This window comes from Thunnus maccoyii, chromosome 8 (assembly GCF_910596095.1).
Source record: "Thunnus maccoyii chromosome 8, fThuMac1.1, whole genome shotgun sequence".
Lineage (NCBI taxonomy): Eukaryota > Metazoa > Chordata > Actinopteri > Scombriformes > Scombridae > Thunnus > Thunnus maccoyii.
This window is the reverse complement of record NC_056540.1, coordinates 140,532-162,197: the sequence shown is the minus strand read 5'-3', so window position 1 is coordinate 162,197 and position 21,666 is coordinate 140,532. Positions and strand designations below refer to the sequence as shown.

Here is a 21,666-nt window from a genome sequence, read left to right as displayed (position 1 = left end):
GCCTTTGACACTGGCTACGGCTGCTTCTCCCTCCCAAACATGGATTGATAAGTTTCTGTTTGGATTCTGTCTTACTAAATTTTTTCAATCTGTAAAGTTTTAACTGGATTTTCTGCTTTTTAATTTGTTTTTGTTTGAAATTTACTGGTGTGGTGCATGATTTGTTGGTGAAATTGTGCAAATTAAGGTAACCATTGGCAGCACTTTCAAGACATCTTAGACATCTTAATTTATACAAACTAGAAAGCTTAACTCCCTTCAGGGCTTTGAACTAGCTGCAAGTGTCTCATTTAAAATTCAGACAGGTAAACATTTTCCTGAACCAGCTAGCATAATTAACGATTAATTTGAAATGATAATGGACTGATGAGTATAATGATATGCTTAAGGTGTACTATGGAGGAGGTGCACCTAAAATCTCACAAATGCTGCTTTCATAAATGTACCATAATTTCAAGACACATTATGTGTAAGTTGATTGTCCATATTGTCTGGTACGGTCACATTTGGTCCTTATCATGTTATAGTGTATATGGATATGGAATTTCCATCTATTGTGTAAAGTTGCTTTATGATGTCAAGTTTTTCATAGTGGTGGTAGTTTTTCAATGGGGTTTCTTTGTGAGAATGCATAGTTTGGTGTTGGGGGACTTATCGACTTCCTTTTCACTTCAGTTCGTGTTCCCTTTCAAGTACATGTTAAGGTTGTAAATTAACTGTTCTTTTATTAAAGGACCTTAATGTAGGACATATTTTGTTATCTATACCACTTATATGTACTGACAACATGGCAGACGTTTGTGTGACAGATTACTTTTATGAGACATTACCTTCCTGTGGCTTTAATCAGGTAAAAGATGATGAAAACAATCACTAAATGTACCAGTTCTAGAGATCTTGTTGACATGACATTGTACCACACAGTTTTTTTTGTTTGTTTTTTAAGCAGTTTTAGTAGCATAAAACATGGAATATGGTGTGTTGATTAATCTTAAACTGAGTTTGAACTGGTTGAACTGACAGACTCCCACTACATAGGTGCATTCTCAGGACTTAAATTACACCAGTAAAATGTTGCTTTTTACTACTCTGGCAAACACTGACCATGGATGGTTTGCCCACAGGGCTTGTCTTTACTATTGAGAAAGTATACAGCTGGAGGAGAGACAGAAGAACATGAATGCAGAGCCATCTGCCTGTCATTTTGCACCCTGTTGAACTCTTTTCTGCTGAATTGGATACACTTGCTTTTGGTTTCAGAATCCATATTATTGCTATTTTTGGCCTAGAAACCCAGACTTTCCTGGTTGGCTGTTGTTCAGATAAGCAGTCAGCACATAGGCATGGTGAGTTTGTGATGGTCTAGTTTTAGTGTGTCTTTTGGTCTGCTTGTTGGTGAAGTTTTCAACTTGTGCATGGTCACTGAGTATACATACCTTGGATTTTTACTGTGCTTTATCTTCTGAATCATTAAGAATTACAGATGATGCCACCATTATTTGGTAGGGGGAAAAATCTGACTCTGCAACAGATACCTGTGTAACACAACTTCTCAAAGTTAATCTCAGTGGCATAATTGTCAACAAAAGGGCAAAGTGATGAACAGCATAGGTTTAGGAAAGCAGACGCTTAATTAGTCTCAAGTAAGCCACTGAATACATTATTGGAAAGTGAAACTGGGCAACTTGATGTTGTGTTGAATGCCAAACTGAGCAATCTTAGTCAATCATACAATGGATCAGCACAGTGATAACTCTAATCCACTGCAGAATCTGTTATATGCAAAAATATTGTATCATTTAAAAAGGGTATTTGAGTATGGCAAGTGTAGACTGTGTTCTCACAGCCTAATGACAACAACATAGTGTTATTAATAGAATAATGAAACTTTAATTTGTTTTACTTTTTTTTGTTGTTTTTTATATCTTAGAAGGTGCCTTACGTATAAAAGGAAAACTCTGCATATCATATTGTACAATAATACAGTGAAGGTAAATATGTGTCTGATACAGCTTCCACAGAACACATCTGGACGTTGGTTAGTTTTACTGTGATGTAAGATGACTGTTGCTACATTGGGACAGTCAGAAGAGACTTAATTTTTTAGGGACATAGTTGTTAATATGACACTTTATCCCTGTGCATGTTTATGTTGTCACAAGGACCTCAATCCAGTGTAATATTTTTTGACATTTGTGTTTTACCACAGGACTCATGAAACCCAACAGATGTCAGCTAATTTTCAGAGTTTAAAATTAAGAAAATATGTTGAAGTAATGTTGTGCGTTGTCATTTCTGACTTACCTTTTAGATAATTATCATTATTCTGTGGGGTGTCACTGACAGACAACCATCATGTGTTCTCTCTTTCTCTATCAGTTGTTCCTTATTGACTTTGGTTTGGCGAAGAAGTACCGAGACAACCGAACACGACAGCACATCCCCTACAGAGAAGACAAGAACCTGACTGGCACAGCACGCTATGCCTCCATCAATGCACACCTGGGCATTGAACAGAGGTCTGTGCACATACATACACACAAACATATTTTATTCTCAAAGATAACTTTCAAAGAAAACAAGTTTGCCTTTTTAGAAGTAAGCACATTTTACTTATTAGCTTCTACAATGAAGCTAATGAGTAAAATGTGTTTTGGTCTTGGCATTTGAAAACATGGGAGCTGGTTTCTCGGGTTGAGCAGAGCAACCCAAGAAGGACTTGAGTTGACTTTTAGATGAATATGTTGAAGTTGCAGCCTGTCCTGGTCTTGCAAACACAGGTATAACCAGCCTTTCAAAGTTTTCAATTTCCATGACAGTAATAAATGTAATATCTATTATACATTATTTTTTATTATGTGGAGAGGCAGTGTTGGCCCGCTTCTGTAATTAACAACTGACATTATTGGTTTGTCCAGTCGCCGTGATGACATGGAGTCACTAGGTTATGTGCTGATGTACTTCAACAGAACCAGTCTGCCATGGCAGGGATTAAAGGTATGAAAATATAACTTGCCTTCATCTATATCTGTTCTTAAACTATATTTTATATTGTCTTTTTGCATGTTGCTTTTTTTAAAGGGGACCTTTTTATGCTATTTTCCAACTCTATATTTTTATTCTGGGACTCCACTAGCATTACATGATTCACATATCAAAAACTCCTTATTTGTCTTATGGAGCCCCTAAGTTAAGCGTCTGTCTTCTAACGGGCAGTCTTAGCTCCTGATGAGCTGACTCTGTTTTGATTGGCCAGCTTTCCATAAGCCTGCTGAGGGCCAGCCGTATCAGTCGTGTTAAGTCACCGTCAATGTAAACCCAACATATCCTGCTTCACTGCTTCATATTAAAAGCTTTTAAATGACTAAATAAAGGGAGACCTTTATTGTGAAGAATTTACAAGAAATGAAACATGTTCCTCACTCAATTAACAGAGCTTCATTAGCAATGCTAAAAACTGGGCGACACAACAACATCTGGAGATATTTGGAGCTCCTAGTTCAGCGGATCAATTAGAAATAATGCAGGGAGGAATAGTATAAGCAGAAGTCATGGCTCGGTGTGGCTACCCCTAAAACAATGGAAAAATGCCATAATGTTAGCGGAGCGGAGCAGTGAACTTGCGCACTGTGCGTCGAGCAGCTGACCATATAAAGAAATCCCTTTTAAGTTGCAATACACAACATTCAGCCACAAGATGTTGCACTACAGTGCTTACATCTAACAACTAAAGCGGTCCTTGAATCGATAGCTCAAACTGTCAAACTAGGCAGTGCTAATTAAGTATGGATCAAGATTCTGTTGCATTGCCTTTTTCTGACCTCAAACACTTTCAGAAGCATTTTTTAGTGTACTGTTTAGCTGTAATTTGGGAAAGTTTGTGACGCGGCCACCATCTTGGAAACGGATGTGGAGGACACAGAGGGACTCACATACACACTTGCATTCACACTAACATTCATGCATGGTGGGACCAGCTACCAAAACAAAGAACAGAGAAGGGCAGATAACAACACACAGAGGAAGTGTGACTTCATTCACTGCTCAGGTCGCCATTACTCCACTATGTCCTTACATAGCAAATAGTTGTTTGCTGACATCAAGTGAGGCTGAATGTCATTTATTGCACCTCAAGAGCCAACGTCTGCTCGGGCTGAAAGTAGAAAAAACTATCGGAAACCGATACTTGAGAGCAGTCTGAAGCTGGTGCTTTTTGCTTACAGATAGGAATGTCAACAGTTAACGGATGAGAATATTTTTGACAGGTTATGCATGTTGGTCTATAAGTTAATTTGCGTACACACTCAGCTAACAGCTAGACAATTACATGTTCACAACATCAGATTCTTTTTGAATAGAGAAAGGACCGTGTATAATTGACTTCTACATGGAGTGTTACACTATGGGTTGTTTGTAGCATAGGCTAGCGAGTGTCTTAAAGTCTGTTTATAGTGAGTGTGTTAGTCAGTCAGCACTTAAAGTGTTAGTCCAGTTAAACCTGCAGGAGTTTCTGAAGGCTCGTGTAACGTGTTTTTCTGCCACGGAGGAAATGCATTCATGACAAGTGAAAATGAGTCCACAGTGTCTTCGGACATCTCTACTGCAGAAACGGAACATGTCAAGCTGCCAAATACCACTGTGACAGATAAGGATCTCAAAAAGACAAACAGGCAGTCGTATAAATGCTAACCAGAGAAAATAATTTTTTACCGCTTCCAAGAGAGTATGTGAGTAACATTATGTAACTATACTATGATGTGAGTTATATTCAAAAAGTAACTTTATTTTTCCAAAAACAGCTGTTGGAAAAGGTGGTCATTTTATAATCAGGGTCGCCTTATATTCTTATCATTTATATTCATATGCCATCAAGATCAAGAGCTACTGTGATTAAACACATTGAAAAACACTTTGAGGAGAAGAAGGATGAGCTTAAAGTCAAGCTAATGTAAGCTTTTACCACCTATTGCTGGACAGCTCTCAAAAACGAAAGCTACGTCACAACTAAAAATTAACTGGTAGGTTACCGGTTAATGGATGTCGGTCTGTCAAACAAAATTAACTGAAACTGACGTTCCTACTTACAGAGATTACTTCTACATACGTTTACCTCATTACTTGCCATTTTAGCCACAATTAATAGGAACATCTATCTATTTTTCTGTCTATCTATCTACATATGTATATGTGTGTGTGTATATTGTTTCAGAGGCCATACGCTTATAGTAGCATTATTAATGCTGTAATCTATGTTATTAATCTATATATGTAAATGTAATCTATGTTGTTCAGGCTGCCACAAAGAAGCAAAAGTATGAGAAGATCTCAGAGAAGAAGATGTCCACCCCTGTTGAGGTCCTCTGTAAGGTAAGACCATGTTCAACATGGGCACTGGTGAAAGTTATCTTACTACACGTACACAACTTACGATATGAATGCATGTTTCTAGGGTTTTCCAGCAGAGTTTGCCATGTATCTGAACTACTGCCGTGGCTTGCGCTTTGAGGAGGCTCCAGACTACATGTACCTGCGCCAACTGTTCCGCATCCTCTTCAGGTATACACACATACACATATCTAGGGACAAAGGACATAATGTGTTTTATGTTCACACCTTAGTTTCAAATAAGCACTGATTCAGATCATCTGTACCACTCACGATAAAATCTGAAGCAATATGGCCCCCACCCTCCCCCAGGCATGTGCACATGATACAAGCGCAAAGTTAGTATCTGTGAGCGGAAAACCATCCTTGTGAGTGAGCATTTCTGCTATGCGAGCACACAACAGTATCTGCGAGCAGAAAAGCATCCTTGCAAGAGAGCATTTCTGCTCTTCATGCACAAAAATACGGTCCCGTGAGCACAGAGCTGCAAGCTCGACCTTTCCTTTGTGCTTGCAACTGGTTAAGGCTCGGTCGTTATGTTGACTTTTGAGACTTTGGAGGCGACAATGAAAAATACAGTCCACTCCTCTGATTGGTCACACTTTGAATACTGACCATGACCTTTGATTAGCTTGGTTTGATCATTAGGCTGTATTCAGACCAAATATGGCAGTGGGGTGAAGACACCAGTCCTCCCATTCATTCAAATAGGGGTAGTGCGTTTCGTCTGCAGCCATTTTGGCCGCTGCGGTGCCGCACTGGGCTGCGGCTGGAAAGAGTCAACTTTTGGAGAAACACAACCTGACGTCACCACGGCTGTAGGCTGCAGTGGCCAATCACAGCTGGAGATCAGACTGATCAGAGCTTTAAACTCTGCCATGAGGGAGCACAAAGACACTACTAGGAGGAGGGGAGGACATTTCTCTTCTCGTGTCAGCTTCTTGACACATCTTAAAAAAGATGAGAGAAAAAGAGAGAGAGCTGAGAGCACCAGCGGGAGAGAGAAAGAGAGCAGCTGTGGTCAAGCAAGCTAGAGCGTGAATGAAGAGAGGGAGCTCTGGTAGCGAGAAAGCTACCAGATCAATAAAACGTTATTTTCCGATTGTTTCACAGCGGTTGTGTTCTAGAGCACAAATAAACACGCCCTCAACCCCCCACACCTCCACTCGACCCTGCGGCTGAACGCTGCACCACCTGATTTGGTCTGAATATAGCCTTACACAGTCGAAGATAGGCAGTTGCCTGAAAGAACAAAGGCAAACATAAATTATATTTAGCAGCTGGACGAATACATGTACCATTACAACCCTACTTCCTACTATTCTTTCAACCTTCCTTCCCTTCCTTCCTGTCTGACTGTTCCCTCTCTCCTTCTTGTGCTTCTTTTCCTCTGCCTTTGTTTTCCTTGCTTCTTTCCTGTTCATGTCCCTGTGTCCGTCTTTAATCCATAATGTGTTTCTGTGTGTTTTAGGACTCTGAACCACCAGTATGACTACACATTTGACTGGACCATGCTGAAACAGAAAGCAGCCCAGCAGGGGGCGTCCTCCGGGGGCCAGGGCCAGCAGGCACAAACCCCCACAGGCAAGCAAACTGACAAACCCAAGCCTAACATGAAAGGTTAGTAGCAAACAGCCAAGCGACGTTTTTTACAGACGCCAATTGCTCATATATTCATTCAGTTTTGTATTTAGGACTATTACTTATTGTTTTATTCCCCAACCCACACCCCAGTGCCCCTTTTTTAAAGAATAAAAACACCAAATTGGAAATCAAAAGCCAAAAAGCTAATTATTCTTGTTGGAATGATGAAGCCAAACACCAGTTTGAGGAGGCACCCTAAAAGCACAGAAAATCCTAAATCAAATTGATACAATTGGTCTGTCTTGCAGAAGCAAAGACGTCCTTGGGCAATTTGACTACTAACTTTGCTGCCATGCTATTCTATTCCTTTGTTGGGGCTGGACAATGGGCTCTCTTCACTGTGACACTGTATTAATGCTGACCAACTCATTCTGATGACACACCTCTGAATTTTCTGCAGTCTGTCTCCATCAGCCTTCCCTCTTTAAACTAGATAATGTTAAAAATATCTTCATATTTTTTATCTCTCCTTCCATAACATTTGTTTTCGTGTGCTATTTTACTGTGACATTAATAATCTTCACCTGGTTGTTAAGATGGAGACCAGGTGTGGCTCATTAGGAACAATAACCAGAGCAATATTGGTCTTTCCAGAGTGGACTAAAGGGTATGTAAGTGATGTCACTGAATGCAGAAGTTGCCACGGTCACTTCCCTGAGTGGCAAACATGAAGTCTTTTCTACCATGGTGCATTCACATGGGAAACAAAAAGATTGGAAAACAGTGCTAAAATGGTTGTGTAAGAGCTGTTGTGTAATCGACTTCACAGTCGCACTCAGAAAGAATTCAAAAACAAGTTCTGACAGCTAAATAGAAAAGAGACAACTTGAATCGAGATTTTAAGAATCTATGTAACAAAACACATGATTTTCTGAATGAAATGTAAAAAAAAAAAAAAAAAAAGTAAATATTTTACAAGCACGTTCACAGTTAAACAGGAAATCCTTTGAGGTCATTGTTATTTTGAACAGGGTGACAAATCCTGTTTAAGACACAACCAGCCATCTACATTTCTCCAGGCTTGAGTATGTAACATTTCTTCGTCAGTTTTGATGAACCTCAGTGTCTGCCCACACGTCACTGTCTACAGAAGACATGTTTTAAGATATAAAAGTACTCAGCTTTGACTAATTTGTCTGTTTTATGTAGCTTAGATACTTATAGGGCTGGGTAATGTCACCTCAAATCAATATCATGTTAAATTGTTACATTTACTTTGGTAAAAAAATATATAATTAATAATTAATAATAATTATATCTCATTACACACACCTGTGCACAAGATTCTCCACCCTCACAGTGGATCTTTTTATTAATTCTTCCTCTACTTTTTTAATTCTTCATACTGAATAATAAACAGAAAATCATGGGTTATGACAGGACAAACATTTAACATTCAGTACACATTCAACACTTTATGGCTTTGGACATGCGCTGTTAAGTCCAGTTGAATCGTACTCTGGTTTGTTTTCTGCCTTGGTGCGATTGTGGTGGGGAATGGGATGCGACCCCAATTACTATGCGTACTCTGCAAGTTTGAGCTAAGTGCTTCGCATGCGGATAAGTGAAACCAGCAGTTTCTAGTAAATAGCCAGAGACTAACGCAACAAAATTGCGAACATTACTTCCTGTGTTAATGTTCTTGCTCTTGCTCCAGGCTCATCTGACCAATCAGCGGAGTGAAAATTCTTGCGTGGGTTGTAGTGATGCATTTTGGTTTGCATGGATTTTTCTGTGTGAAAAGAAGCTGAACCAAGAAGAAAATGCACCAAGTTTACTGACTTATCCACTGATTCGTACCAGAGCAAACAAAGCATAGGTTTGAAAATGCACTTAGATATATTAACCAAAACAGGAAAGTCAAAGTAAAATGGGCTCTGTTTAAAATCTGTTGTGACTATGAAGGCAAGTAATATAAATATATTTGAATAACACTTGAATGACTTCTGTTATCTCAGTATTCTATCAGCAGAATATTTCATGGTATAGTGATATTTCAACAAAACGTTGTGTGAGACTGCTTCATCTGACACAACCTACTTAATCTCCAGACTATGGTCAGGCAGCACAGGGGAGACTGCTTCACTTTTATGGGGCAAAGTTGTAGCTAATGTCAGGGATAACCATATCACTGTCCTCAGTTACTGATAAACAAAACTCAAGAACTATGTTTGGTTCTAGAGTAGCTGTAGCATTTATTTTCTGACAAATTAGCTCATACTGAACTGTTCCACTCATGGTTTACTGCTAACCTAATCTGCTTTGACAGCTAACACACCTGCCTGTCCTGGGGACAGACTCCCTCTCTCTCTATCTCTCCCCTGCACACCCATCACACAAACACTGCACTGAGAGGCTGCGCCACTCCACCATTTTCCAACAGTAATTCCATTTAGCCTAGTTTTGTCCTGCATTGTGGTGACAGAAGAAAAAGCATGACCATACAACTGATATGACATCTGTTTTGTGTACCAGCTCATATGCACCTGCCACAATTCTACAACACCTGAGTCATTTTGTCTATCCACGTTAGATTGGACATGGTTAATTACATCACTTAAAACTCAGAGGTGGAACAGTGCTGACTTGACTTAGGAAATTAACATACACAGTAAGACTTGTCGTTGTATTTTATAGGTACATTACAGGGGTAGATGGCAGCCTGTATGAAGGAATGAATTAATCAAACATATCAATGTGACTGAATGTAGGTTGGTTAGAGATAATGTCTTAAAAAATCAATAACATTACTTGACATTCTCATCTCTAGAGTCCACAAAAGCCAAGGGTCCAGTCCTGGTTGTGCGGTGGTTTGCGAAGCCAGGTCAGATGATGTGTTGTCCCATGAAGCGGTCATTCTGTCTGTTTGTAAGGGCTATTTGTAACCAAGCTTTGTGAACCTACTGAATATAGTTGACATAATATAATGAAAAATATAATATTATTATAATATGATTTAGACATCAGATAACAGTCCACACAATGACCAACTTAACACCCACTCAGTACATCCATCCATTCCACCTGTCATGGATTCAAACTCACAGCCTTCTTGTTATGATGAGATAGGGCTAACCACTACTGCCCCTTCACAAAATGAAAACTGAAATAACATAACCACAACGGAGACTTGAAGCTCAATCAAATAAGAAGCATTGCAGAAAGTGACAATAGGGCTTAAAAACAAACAAGAAAAGTTGTTATCAAGCTAGGTTTCAAGCCAAGCCAGCACTTCACTTCATTTCTTTTCTTTTTGTGCTCAGTGTCAGTAAAACCAAGCTGAATATATTCTGTATCACTTTTGTTCAGCTTTGTGGAGCAAACTTCTTGGTCTCTGGAAAGACCACTACCCGTCAACGGGGGTGCAGGGTGAGGGTCACATGACCCACTTCTGTCTTGCTGGTCCTGACTGCTCTTGCCTTGTTGGACAATCTAACCATCTTTTCTAGAAGACTGCAAGTTTGCTGTAGGCATGTATAACAACACCTTGTCTGACAAGCACACTTGACCTGAGGCCAAAGGCTCATTAGCAGACAGTAGTTCTGACAGTCACATTTCTACCTCCACCTAACACATTCATAATCCTTTACCTGTTTTCTGAATGGAGTGTGATTTTTTTTTTTTTTTTTTTTTTTTTTTTTTTTTTTTTAAATTAAAAAAGAGCATAGTACTGAACAAAAACGGATCCTTATGAAACCGCAACCTTATAGTCAGTGTATGTGTCTGTGTAGCATGTCTGTGTACATCATCTGCCCATGTCCACGAGTTGTGGACTGCACGCACTGCAAGTGGGCCAACTGCACATGCGCTAGAAAAGCAGACAAGGATGGCTGTTTTGTGTACTGTATTCCAATTCTCATTAAGCTGTTGCTCACACCATTCTTCTTTTTTTTGACTTGTTATTCTGTAACATAAAGGAACTCCTCAGCTGCATTCAGACTGAAAACCCTGTATAAAACACTACAAGGGACTGTGTTGGTGTGGGCATGCTGTTTAAAGTATGGGTGAGACAGTGAAATACGATCCAGCAAGTCCGGTTGGAGTAACATATTATTGTGTTTAAAGGCTTATCAGGAAAACGCTGCACAGTGGTTTGTAATATTCATTGACTAGATTTTACAGCTCTGGAAAGTTATCACCGCTTGTGGGCAACCTTTACTAGTGCACAGGTGGAACATGTCCACAGACCCCCAATCACAGTATGTATGGAACTCCATTCGCGGTCCACCTGCAAGTCTGCAGCAGGAACTATGAATTGGCCTTTAAACTCAAGGATAGGGTAAAAGGGCAACATGTAAAACTGACAATAATGTACTAATTTTGGAGAGAACTCAACCTTCAGTAGTGTGAATCCACATTTAAAAGCTTTTCACTACCCTCTGACAAACTTAAACAACTACATAAATTTTCATTTTCACTTGACTTCTCTGTCAGTACACTGTTAATAAACAGTCATAGGGCACATATATTGAATTACTGATAATATATTTTTGGACAATGAAATACTTAAAATGTGGCTTCTGGTAAATTATTTTGTTACTGCTATAATTAGGTCTTAAAAGTACTAATGTGACACTTGTGACATCACAAAAATGTTACTGGAACTGAGCTGAGGACTAAAAAGGTGGATTCAGAAAAACTGGAAACTGTGAGTCTGATCAAAATCACAATAACTTCTAAGGATGTTCTTTTTGTCTTTAGACAGGTTTGTGAAAAACCTGTTTCATTCTGAAATCCATGTCCTTGGTTACTAAGGGCATGTTGCTCCTGTTCTCCCTGACCTCCCTGTCCTGTTCCTGTTTTGCCTTTTGCAATCTGTTCATAGCATAACAGCTCTCTATTATTTTATTAATATTTTCCATGTTATATGTTCATGTGATTTGTGATGGCAAATGCTGAATGTTTGCTTTGATCACTTAAGGAATGACAAAGGCAGCGTCTGAATCAATCATATTGAGCACTGTTTGTAAAGTTGTTTTTGTTTGTTTTGTTTTTTTTGTTTTGTTTTTTTTTAAATTGGAACAAGTGTGCAGTGGGGTTTAAAATATGCAAACACATGGAAATGATTAGAAACATTGTTCAGGGTGAGGCAACAAGAAGTTGTAACTATACATCACTTCCTTTTTTCCCCAACATCTTTATTGAGTTTAACAAAAACGTAACTTACATACCCTCACTGCACACTTTATTAGGAACACCTTGCTAGTACTGGTCGACCCCTTTTCCCTTCAGAACTGCGTTAATTCTTAGTGGCATGGGTCAACAAGGTGCAGGAAACATTCCTCAGAGATTTTGGTCCATATTTACATGATGGCATCACACAGTTGCTGCAAATTTGTTGGCTACACATCCATGTTGCTCTTGTTCCACCAAATCCCAAAGGTACTCTATTGGGATCTGAAGACTTTGGAGTCAATTTGAGTACAGTGAACTCATTGTCATGTTCAAGAAACCAGTTTGAGATGATTTGAGCTTTTGTGACATGGTGTGTTATCCTGCTGGAAGTAGCCATTAGAAGTTGGGTACACTGTGGTCATATAGGGATGGTCATGGTCAACAACTATACTCAGGTAGGCTGTGGCATTTAAACAATGCTCAAGTGACACTAAGTGTGCCAAGAAAATGTCCCTCACACCAATGCACCACCACCAGCCTCAACTGTAGATACAAGGCAGGTTGGATCCATGCTTTCATGTGGTGTATGCAAAATTATGACTTAGATGTCACTTACCAAATTTGAAGTTTCTGGGGTTAATTCTGTAAGAGTTTGATCAAGTACAACACCTATAAATGGGTTCACTTTGCAAAAAAATTGCACAAATTCAAACAAAGCAAATTCAAAATGGCTGACTTCATGTTAGACTTAAGGTATGGCCCCAAGATGCTTTTTTTTAAAGTTTTGAGATGTTACATTTGCTACTAATCTAAGTTTTGTACATCTATGTCAAATTTAAAGGTGGGGGCTTTGACTGAAATTTTTAAGGGGGCACTGTCGAGCCATTTTGCCAGACTATAGACTACACTGCACTATAGAGCCAACATGCTCCATCGTGATATCAAACTGAAATATGTACTACTTCCAACATGGGTGCAAAGTTTCATGAGTTTTTGTGCATCCTAAAGGCCTCAAACAAGAGTTCATAAAATGAAAATTGACACACACAATCCAAAATGGATGACTTCCTGTCGGGCGAAGAGAAAGTGTTATGTCTAGAATGATGAGAGTAATGATCACCAAATTTCATGAACATCAAAGCAACTTTATCCCTATATGCCCGTGCGTTTTCACCAGTTCTGACATGTGTGCCAATATTCATTCAAAAATGCAATGAAGCACTAGAATAGTAATAATAATAGTAGTATTATAAGTATAGTATTATTATAATTATTGTTATTATTATTATTATTATTATTATTTAAGTTGCAAGCAGCAATGATCGGGCCCTCACAACTTTGTGCACGTCAAGGCACACTGCAGTCAGTGTTGTTATTGTGGAGCAACACGATGCAGTAATACATTTTTACAGAGGGCAACAGACACAGATATACATTTTTCTGAATATTGGACATGCATATAGGAGATAACTATCATTTCCTGTGTCGACTATGTGGTGTTAGAAAACACAAACGAAATTAATTTCAATTCAATTTTATGATGTAGCGCCAAATCATAACAAAAGTTATGTCAGGGCACTTTTCACATAGAACAGATCATACTCTGTAATTTACAAAGACACAACAATTCCCCCATGAGTGAGTACTTGGGGACAGCAGTAAGGGGAAAAACTCCCCTTTTAACGGGTAGAAACCTCAAGCAGCAGGCTCTAGGTGGGCGGCCATCTGTCTTGACGGGTTACGTTGAGAGAGAAAGAAGGAGGGAGAGGGGGGAGAGAAGCACAGACAAGCATAATAAAGATAATGACAATAACAACGATGATGATAATAGAGATGTGACTAGTAATAATAATAGCAATATTAGCAGGAGAAGGTGTTGAGGCAGGACACCCATAGGACCACGCCACCATCTCCCCAGCCATGCCCCTCATTGTCCCCAACCCAGACTCCAGATTTTCCTGAGACGAGAAAGCACAAAAACTCCAGGGAAGAATCCAAGTTAGTAACATGCATTAATTGTACATGAATGCGTACAGATGGAGAGGAGGAGGAGAAGAGAGTTACTCAGAGCATCATGCGAAGTCCCCCAGCAGTCTAGGCCTATAGCATCATAACTGAGGACTGATCCAAGGCAAGCCTTTGCAGGCCCTAACTATAAGCTTAATCAAATAGGAAAGTTTTAAGCCTACTCTTAAACACAGAGAGAATGTTTGCCCCCATACTGAATCTTGAAGATGGTTCCACAGGAGAGGGACCTGATAGCTGAAGGCTTTGGGAGACTCTAGGAACCACGCCTGCAACCTGGGAACGCATTGTTCTAGTGGGATAATAGGGCACTATGAGCTCTTTAAGATATGATGGTGCCTGACTATTAAGGGCTTTGTAGGTGAGGTGCAGGATTTTATTCTGGATTTTACAGGGAGCCAGTGCAGAGAAGCTAAAATGGGAGAAATATGATCTCTTTTTCTAGTTTTTGTCAGTACATGTGGAACTGCATTCTAGACCAGCTGGAGACTCTTTAGAGACTTGTTAGGGCAGCCTGATAATAAGGAATTGCAATATTCCAGCTTAGACGTAACAAATGCGTGGACTAGTGTTTCAGCATCTTTTTGAGACAGGATGTGCCTGATTTTTGCAATATTACTTAAGTGAAAAAAGGCAGTCCTTGAAATATGTTTTATGTGGGAGTTAAAGGACATAACCTGATCAAAGATAACTCCCAGATTTCTTACAGTGGAGCTGGAGGCCAGGGTAATGCCATCCAGAATAGCTATATCATTAGATAATGTGATGTTTGATGATAACTTCGGTTTTAGTAGCAGAAAATTGCAGGTCATCCAGGTCTTAATGTATGTGCTTGAGGCATGCTTGGAGTTTAGTTAATTGATTGTATTCATCTGGCTTCATTGATAAATATAATTGGATGTCATCTGCCTAACAATGAAAATTTATGGAGTGTTTCCGAATAATATTACCTAAAGGAAGCATCTATAAGGTGAATAGTATTGGTCCAAGCACAGAACCTTGTGGAACTCTGTGTCTAACTTTTGTGTGCATGGAGGATTCATCAATAACATGTACAAATTGAAATCCATCTGATAAATAGGATTTAAACCAGCTTAATTGCAGTTCCTGTAATGCCAGTTAAATGTTCCAGTCTCTGTAATAGGATGTGATGATCAAATGTGGCACTAAGTTCTAACAAGACAAGTACAGAGAGAAGTCCTTTGATGCAGTGAGGAGATCATTTGTAACTTTTACCAATGCTGTCTATGTGCTTTAATGTATATCCTGACTGAAAATCCTCAAATAAACTATCGTAATGTAGAAGTCACACAACTGATTGGCAACTGCTTTCTCAACGATCTTTGAGAGAAAGGGAAGGTTAGATATAGGTCTATAGTTGGCTAAAATGCCTGTATCAAGAGTAGGCTTTTTAAGAAGAGGTTTAATTACAGCTCTTCAAAGGACTGTGGTACATATCCTGTTCCTAAAGACAGATTGATCATATCTAGTAAAGAAGTGCTAACTAAGGGTAAGACTTCCTTAAGCAGCCTAGTCGTGATGGGATCTAAAGGGACAGGTTGATGGTTTAGATGAAGAAATCGTTGAAGTTAGTGCAGGGAGGTCAATTGGAGAAAAACAGTCTAAATATATATCAGGTTTTACAGCTGTTTCTAAGGTTCCAGTGTCTGGGGATGAATCGGTGCCTGTTGAGGGCAGGAGGCGATGAATGTTGTCTCTAATAGAATTTTATCATTAAAGTAGCTTATGAAGTCGTTACTACTGAGAGCTATAGGAATACATGGATCAATAGAGTTATGACTTTGTTAGCCTGGCCAAAGTAATGAAAAGGAACCTAGGGCTGTTTTTATTCTCCTCTGCTAATGATGAGTAATAGGCGGCATTACAGATGGCCTTCCTATATGTTTTAAGACTATCTTGCCAGACTAAGTGAAATTCTTCCAGTTTGGTGGAACGCCAGATCCTTTAAAACTTTCACGAAGTCTGCTTTAATTTTCGGGTTTGGGAGTTTGTTTAATTAATGTTTATCTTTTTCAAAGGGGCGATGGAGTCAAGTTGCATTCACATTGAGCCAGCGACACAATCTAATCTGCTAAAGTTAGCACAGAGACCTTTGTTGTATTGAGACATGGCATTGGATTCAGTACTGATGGAACTGCTCCCTTTAATTTAGCTACAGCACTATCATGTAGTGGATAACTAATTATACTTCATGTTGCTATATTTCAAGTGCAGACCCCACCCCAAATTTCATTTGAATGGGATGATTTTAGTCACATAAGGCTAAATTTCCAGTTGTCAGTAGGTGGTGCTACAGAAGAGGGTCATTAATGCAGCAACATATTAAGTAGAGGTCAGCTGAAAGGTATATGCACCTTCATGAATATCGGATGTTGCATGAAGGAGTTTTTTCCAACGGTGTGTAGTCCAGTAATTGGAATTCAAAAGTTAGTAAGTAATGGTCTGATAAAATAGGACTTTGTGGAAAAACAATTAAATGTTCAATTTCAGTGCCATAAGTCAGAACAAGGTTGAGGGTGTGGTTAAGACAGTGAGTGGGTTTATTTACACTCTGAGAGAAGCCAATTGAGTCTAATAATGAGATAAACAGTATGGTATGGGCCAGGAGGATGGTACACTATAACAAATAGAATTGGCTGTAGTTTTCCAGGTTGGTGTGAAAGACTAAGAACGAGGCCTTCAAATGAGTTGTAATAAAATTTAGGTCTAGGGTTGATAATTAGGCTTGAGTTGGAAATGGGTGCAACTCCACCTCATTGGCCAGTGTCTTGAGGAATGTGAGTATTAATATGACTGGGGGGAGTTGATTCATTTAGGTTAACATATTCTTCATGACATGCCAGGTTTCAGTAAGACAAAATAAAATCAATATGATAATCCGAGATTAGGTTGTTTACTAATATGGCTTTACATGACAGATCTAATGTTTAAGGGTCAATATTTAATTCTCCTATTTTGTTGTACTATTGCAGAGGTGGTGTTAATTTTTTATTAGATTTTTATGAATGAATCCTCTTCTGATTACTTTAGATTTAACTGATTTAAGTGGTTGGGGGACATACACGGTTTCTATGTGGTTGTGGGTGGGTAACTGCTCTAATTAAGCACAGAGAAGTGTGTAGAACTGCAGCTCTTCCTCCTGGTCTCAACTCTGGGTTGTCATGGTTTTGGTCTATTAATAAACTCAGCCATATTTCTAGATATGAGAGCTGCTCGATCCAAAGTAGGATGTATGCCATCTCCTAATCAGACCAGGTCTTCCTCAGAAAGTCTGCCAGTTGCCCATGAAGCCCACGTCATTTGCTGGACACCACCTTGACAGCTAGTGGTTAAATGATCACATCATATATGTCATCACTGGTCAGATTAGGCAGGGGCCCAGAGAAAACTACAAATCCGACATGTCTTTGTATACGTACAAATCAACTCAACATTCATTTTGGTGATTGGCGTAATCAGGAGTCATTCCCGCAGATGTGAGTAACAGTCATACCATATTTATGCTAATCCTTAGCCAGCAGTTTTAAATTTGATTCTGTGTCGCCCGATGTGGCCCCAGGAACGCATTTGACAATGGTCACCAGTGTCGCTAACTTCATGTTTCTCACTATGGAGCTGCCAAGAGTTGGTTTATCAGCAGGTGTGTTTCTGAGTGGGGAGAACCTGTTAGAAACATGAACTGGTTGATGGTGAACTTTGGGCTTCTGCTTAGGGCGTCATCGGACAGTCACCCAGCCACCCTGGCTTCCCGGCTGCTTGGGAGCTACCGGGGGAGTAGGAGCTACGCTAGGTCAGCCCCCACTGGCTACTGGGGGTTGGCTAACTATATTAGCTAATGGTTGGTTTTCCATGGTGCGGAGCCGTGCTTCCAATTAACTGAGCCTCACCTCCAACACTGCAAATAAACTACATTTATTACATGTATCATTATCACTAAAGGAGGCAGAGGAATAACTAAACATATGACACACCGAGCAAGTGAGAACAGGAGAGTGAGAGGGAGAGCGAGAAGCCACCGCTAACTGCTTAGCTAAGCTAACTGCTAAGCTAAAACAACTGTGGGATTAGCAAGAAAAGTTGCTAAAAGGAGTAGAGAGCTAAGAGTGCTTGAGCAGAACTAATATAAGTTTAAATGTACAGCAGGTAATTATCCACAGTAAAGAAGAATATAGCAAAATTAACTGAGTTGAGAGCAGCAAAAACGCTATCAGTAACACAGTGGGCAACCGGAAATGACACAGTACGCTTACAGCAGCATGTCATTATGTTACTGCATATCAAATGTGGACAACACACTTTAAATGTGTGTAAATCAAAGGAAGTTTGTAACATAAGGCTTACTTCCTGTTGCCACTAGTCTTTGCTATATAAGTGGGTCATTAATAGATACATAGATAGATAGAAAACTTTATTAATCCCCAAAGGGAAATTGCATTGTCATAGCAGCCGTGACAGATGACAAAAATACATGAAAATACAAGTAAGGCATTAAAACACAGTAAAAACACAACGAATACAAACACAGAGGCTATGATGATTAAAAAAGCAGGTGAGTGAGTGAATAAATAAATTCTCATCAAGTTAAGAGTCAGGTCAAAGTTAATCCACAGACAGTGTGATGTCACTGGGCTTGGCAAAGTCAGATGAATTGTAATGTCTGACGGCACTTGATGCCACCTCCCCAGCACACCACGGCAAAGAAGATGGTGCTGGCCACAACAGACTGATAGAAAATGTTGAGCATCTTATGACACACATTAAAAGATCTGAGCTTTCTCGAAAAGTAGAGCCAGCTCATGCCCTTCTTGTAAATGGCCTCAGTGTTGGTTGACCATTCCAGTTTGTCATTCAGATGAATGCCCAGCTATTTGTAAGTGTTCAAGATCTCCACAGTACTTCCACTGATGCAGACGGGAGCAGACGGGGCCTTCTTCCTTTCAAAGTGTGACTTTTTTTCCAGCTTTATTGAGAAAATTCATTTCATTCAATACATGGAGTATACATGTTCCAGACAGTTTTCCATTTTAAATGTTGCTTTAAATATACTCAGTCGGTCAAAAAAGAATTTAAAAAAATAAAAAGTAAATTTGGAAGCATAAAAACGCAAGAAATGCTCTGAAATGAAGAGCAATACACCATTGAAGACCGTGGGACGTTTATGATTTGTGCATACACATGGTCTAAGGCAGTTCTAAATTTGGGAGCAGAGTAAGAACAAATTCAGGTAAGAACATATTGATGAATTCTGCATTTGTACTTAAAACGTTCATACGCACAGTTTGAGCACAGATTTGTGCCTATGCACAAATGTGAATGAAGCCCAATGTCTGTGGGAAAAATAGCTCCTCCAACTTTGCGACACTGCTTATAACTCCAACAATCAATTAACAATCACACCATCTAGTGGATAAAATCTGAAATAGAAGCTTCCCCGAAACACTGTTAAATCTGAATCTTTTGATTTTGACGTAGGCAAATCAGAATTTTTTATGGGCTATTATTAAGCAGCACAGATACAATGAATTGTGGGCTCACCCTTTCACACACACACACACACACACACACACACACACACACACAGTCATCTGAAGCAATTTCAGTTCAGTATCTTGCCCAAGGACAATTTGACATGTGGGCACCTGGAGGAGCTGGGGATTGAACTACCGACCTTCTGACCAAGGGTAAGGGTTAGGGTCAGGCATGTGGTGGTTATAGTTAAGATTAGAATAAGTCTCCATGAGACTGTGTGTGTGTTTGGAGGAGCTGGAGGAACTTTCGAAGTACGCTTGGGGTCACTGTCTATTTGGAAGACCAATTTGCAATCACGCTTTAATTTCCTGTCCTTTCTCCTGATGCCATCTGTTTTGTGAAGTGCTGCCACAATGGAAGGGACACAAGTCCAGGAAATCTGACCTTTTGTACAAAGGGGCTAATTTGGTCAATGCCACAAATTTGCTAAAATTTGCTTGCTGATGTAGAAATAGTGCAGAATCTTAAGTATTTCTTCTTCATTTTACATGGCATAACTTGTGTTTTTAAATGTTTCTGAATCCTCAAACTTTCTGATGTTAATCAAACTATGATGTTAATAATGGTGTTGCTAGGATACTGCACTTTGTTATGGCCCATGGTATTTTCTTAAAGCCGGCTGCCTTTAGAGAGACCTGTCCTATTCTTTAATCTATAATTTCTCCCTTCCTGGTATTTCCTGTTCTTCACTGCTGACCTGCTTTTAGACCGTACCCTGCTGGTGAGCAACACAGATTGAGTGGCTGTGTGGCTGTTGAGCCAGCATTTCTCTGTTGCCACTGTCTGTGGGCTTCTGAACATTGTGGTAATGATACTGCCTGTGTTTCTGTGTGTCTGTAGGTTTCTGAGTGGTCTCTGCCTGAGCAGACCTGCAGAAGCGTTGGTGACCAGGACCAACAAGTCTCTCTTCCTGGACAAGCGACAAACAGAAAGTCTGTGTCTCTCCTTCCATAATAACTATCTATGTAATGGTAATGTATAGATTTACACACGCCTTTGTCTGCTGTGTTATCTATATATTCATGTGTATATATAATAAAACTCTCCACTCCAAAAGAAAAGAAGAATGAAAAAGCAGGTTTTTTGGATGTGGAGGCTGTAGCCCCTGCCCCCAACCCTGACACACACACACACACACGCACACACACACACACTCTCTCACACACACACACACACACACACACACACACTCTCACACACACCCTCATCCATCCATCCCTGTCTCTGTCCTCCTTTTCAGTGTTGACTTTTTGTAAGGTTTCTTTGGAAACTGAAGTTATGATGATAGTCAGCTGACCCTCTGTTTTTCTCTCCCAGTGGAAACCTCTCAAAACATCTCTTCCCCCCTTCACTCCTTAATTATTTCACTCCCTCCTTTTATCAAGCAAATGTTAAAAACATGTAAACCTGAGAACTGTTTCCCTTTTTTTTCTGAAAAAATTGAATGATGCAAACCTGGATGTTATTTACTAAAAAAAATCAAAAATGTTGGATTTCTTTTTTTCTTTTTTTGTTTTCCTATGGTGATTAGGAGTTTGCCTGTTGACAATATAAGCAGCCGATGGCAACAGTCAATGGTAGAATGATACTGTGGCTCTCTCCCTCTCTTTAGAGCTCTGAATTATTATTATTAAATCTGTTGTAAAACCTATGGTCTTCTCCAGAAATACCAATAAAAACATTACATAACTCAGACCTCCAAGAACAAGTCATTATCAACCTCTTACACAATGAAAACTCAGAAGAAAATGTGAAACATAATGTGTATGATTCTGCCTGAACACTCACTGACTCTAATATTCTCAGGTTGTACAAATAATGACATTGCCAATAACATAAAAGTCATAACATATTCATTTCCACACCATTTGCACTTGTACAATATACATGTGTAGTTTGAAGAAAAAATGTTTTCTAATGCCCTTTCTCTTCTACTGCTCGTGTGTA

General features: G+C 39.4%; 1 protein-coding gene across 4 annotated transcripts in view; it reads left to right on the top strand.

Annotated features, from left to right (window-relative positions):
* csnk1a1 (casein kinase 1, alpha 1) overlaps positions 1–21,414 on the top strand; it is a 52,283-nt gene extending 30,869 nt beyond the window's left edge. For 2 of the 4 annotated variants that reach the window (XM_042418326.1, XM_042418330.1), the window contains 6 exons: positions 2,380–2,519; positions 2,919–2,997; positions 5,293–5,367; positions 5,450–5,556; positions 6,857–7,005; positions 20,560–21,414. In XM_042418326.1, the coding sequence (XP_042274260.1) occupies positions 2,380–2,519; positions 2,919–2,997; positions 5,293–5,367; positions 5,450–5,556; positions 6,857–7,005; positions 20,560–20,567 (558 nt within the window). In that variant the 3' untranslated portion in view covers positions 20,568–21,414. Of the gene's footprint in view, positions 1–2,379; positions 2,520–2,918; positions 2,998–5,292; positions 5,368–5,449; positions 5,557–6,856; positions 7,011–20,559 lie in introns of those variants that run through there. The other 2 variants (XM_042418329.1, XM_042418328.1) reach the window with 2 other exon arrangements.
* The last annotated feature ends 252 nt before the right edge of the window (positions 21,415–21,666 follow it).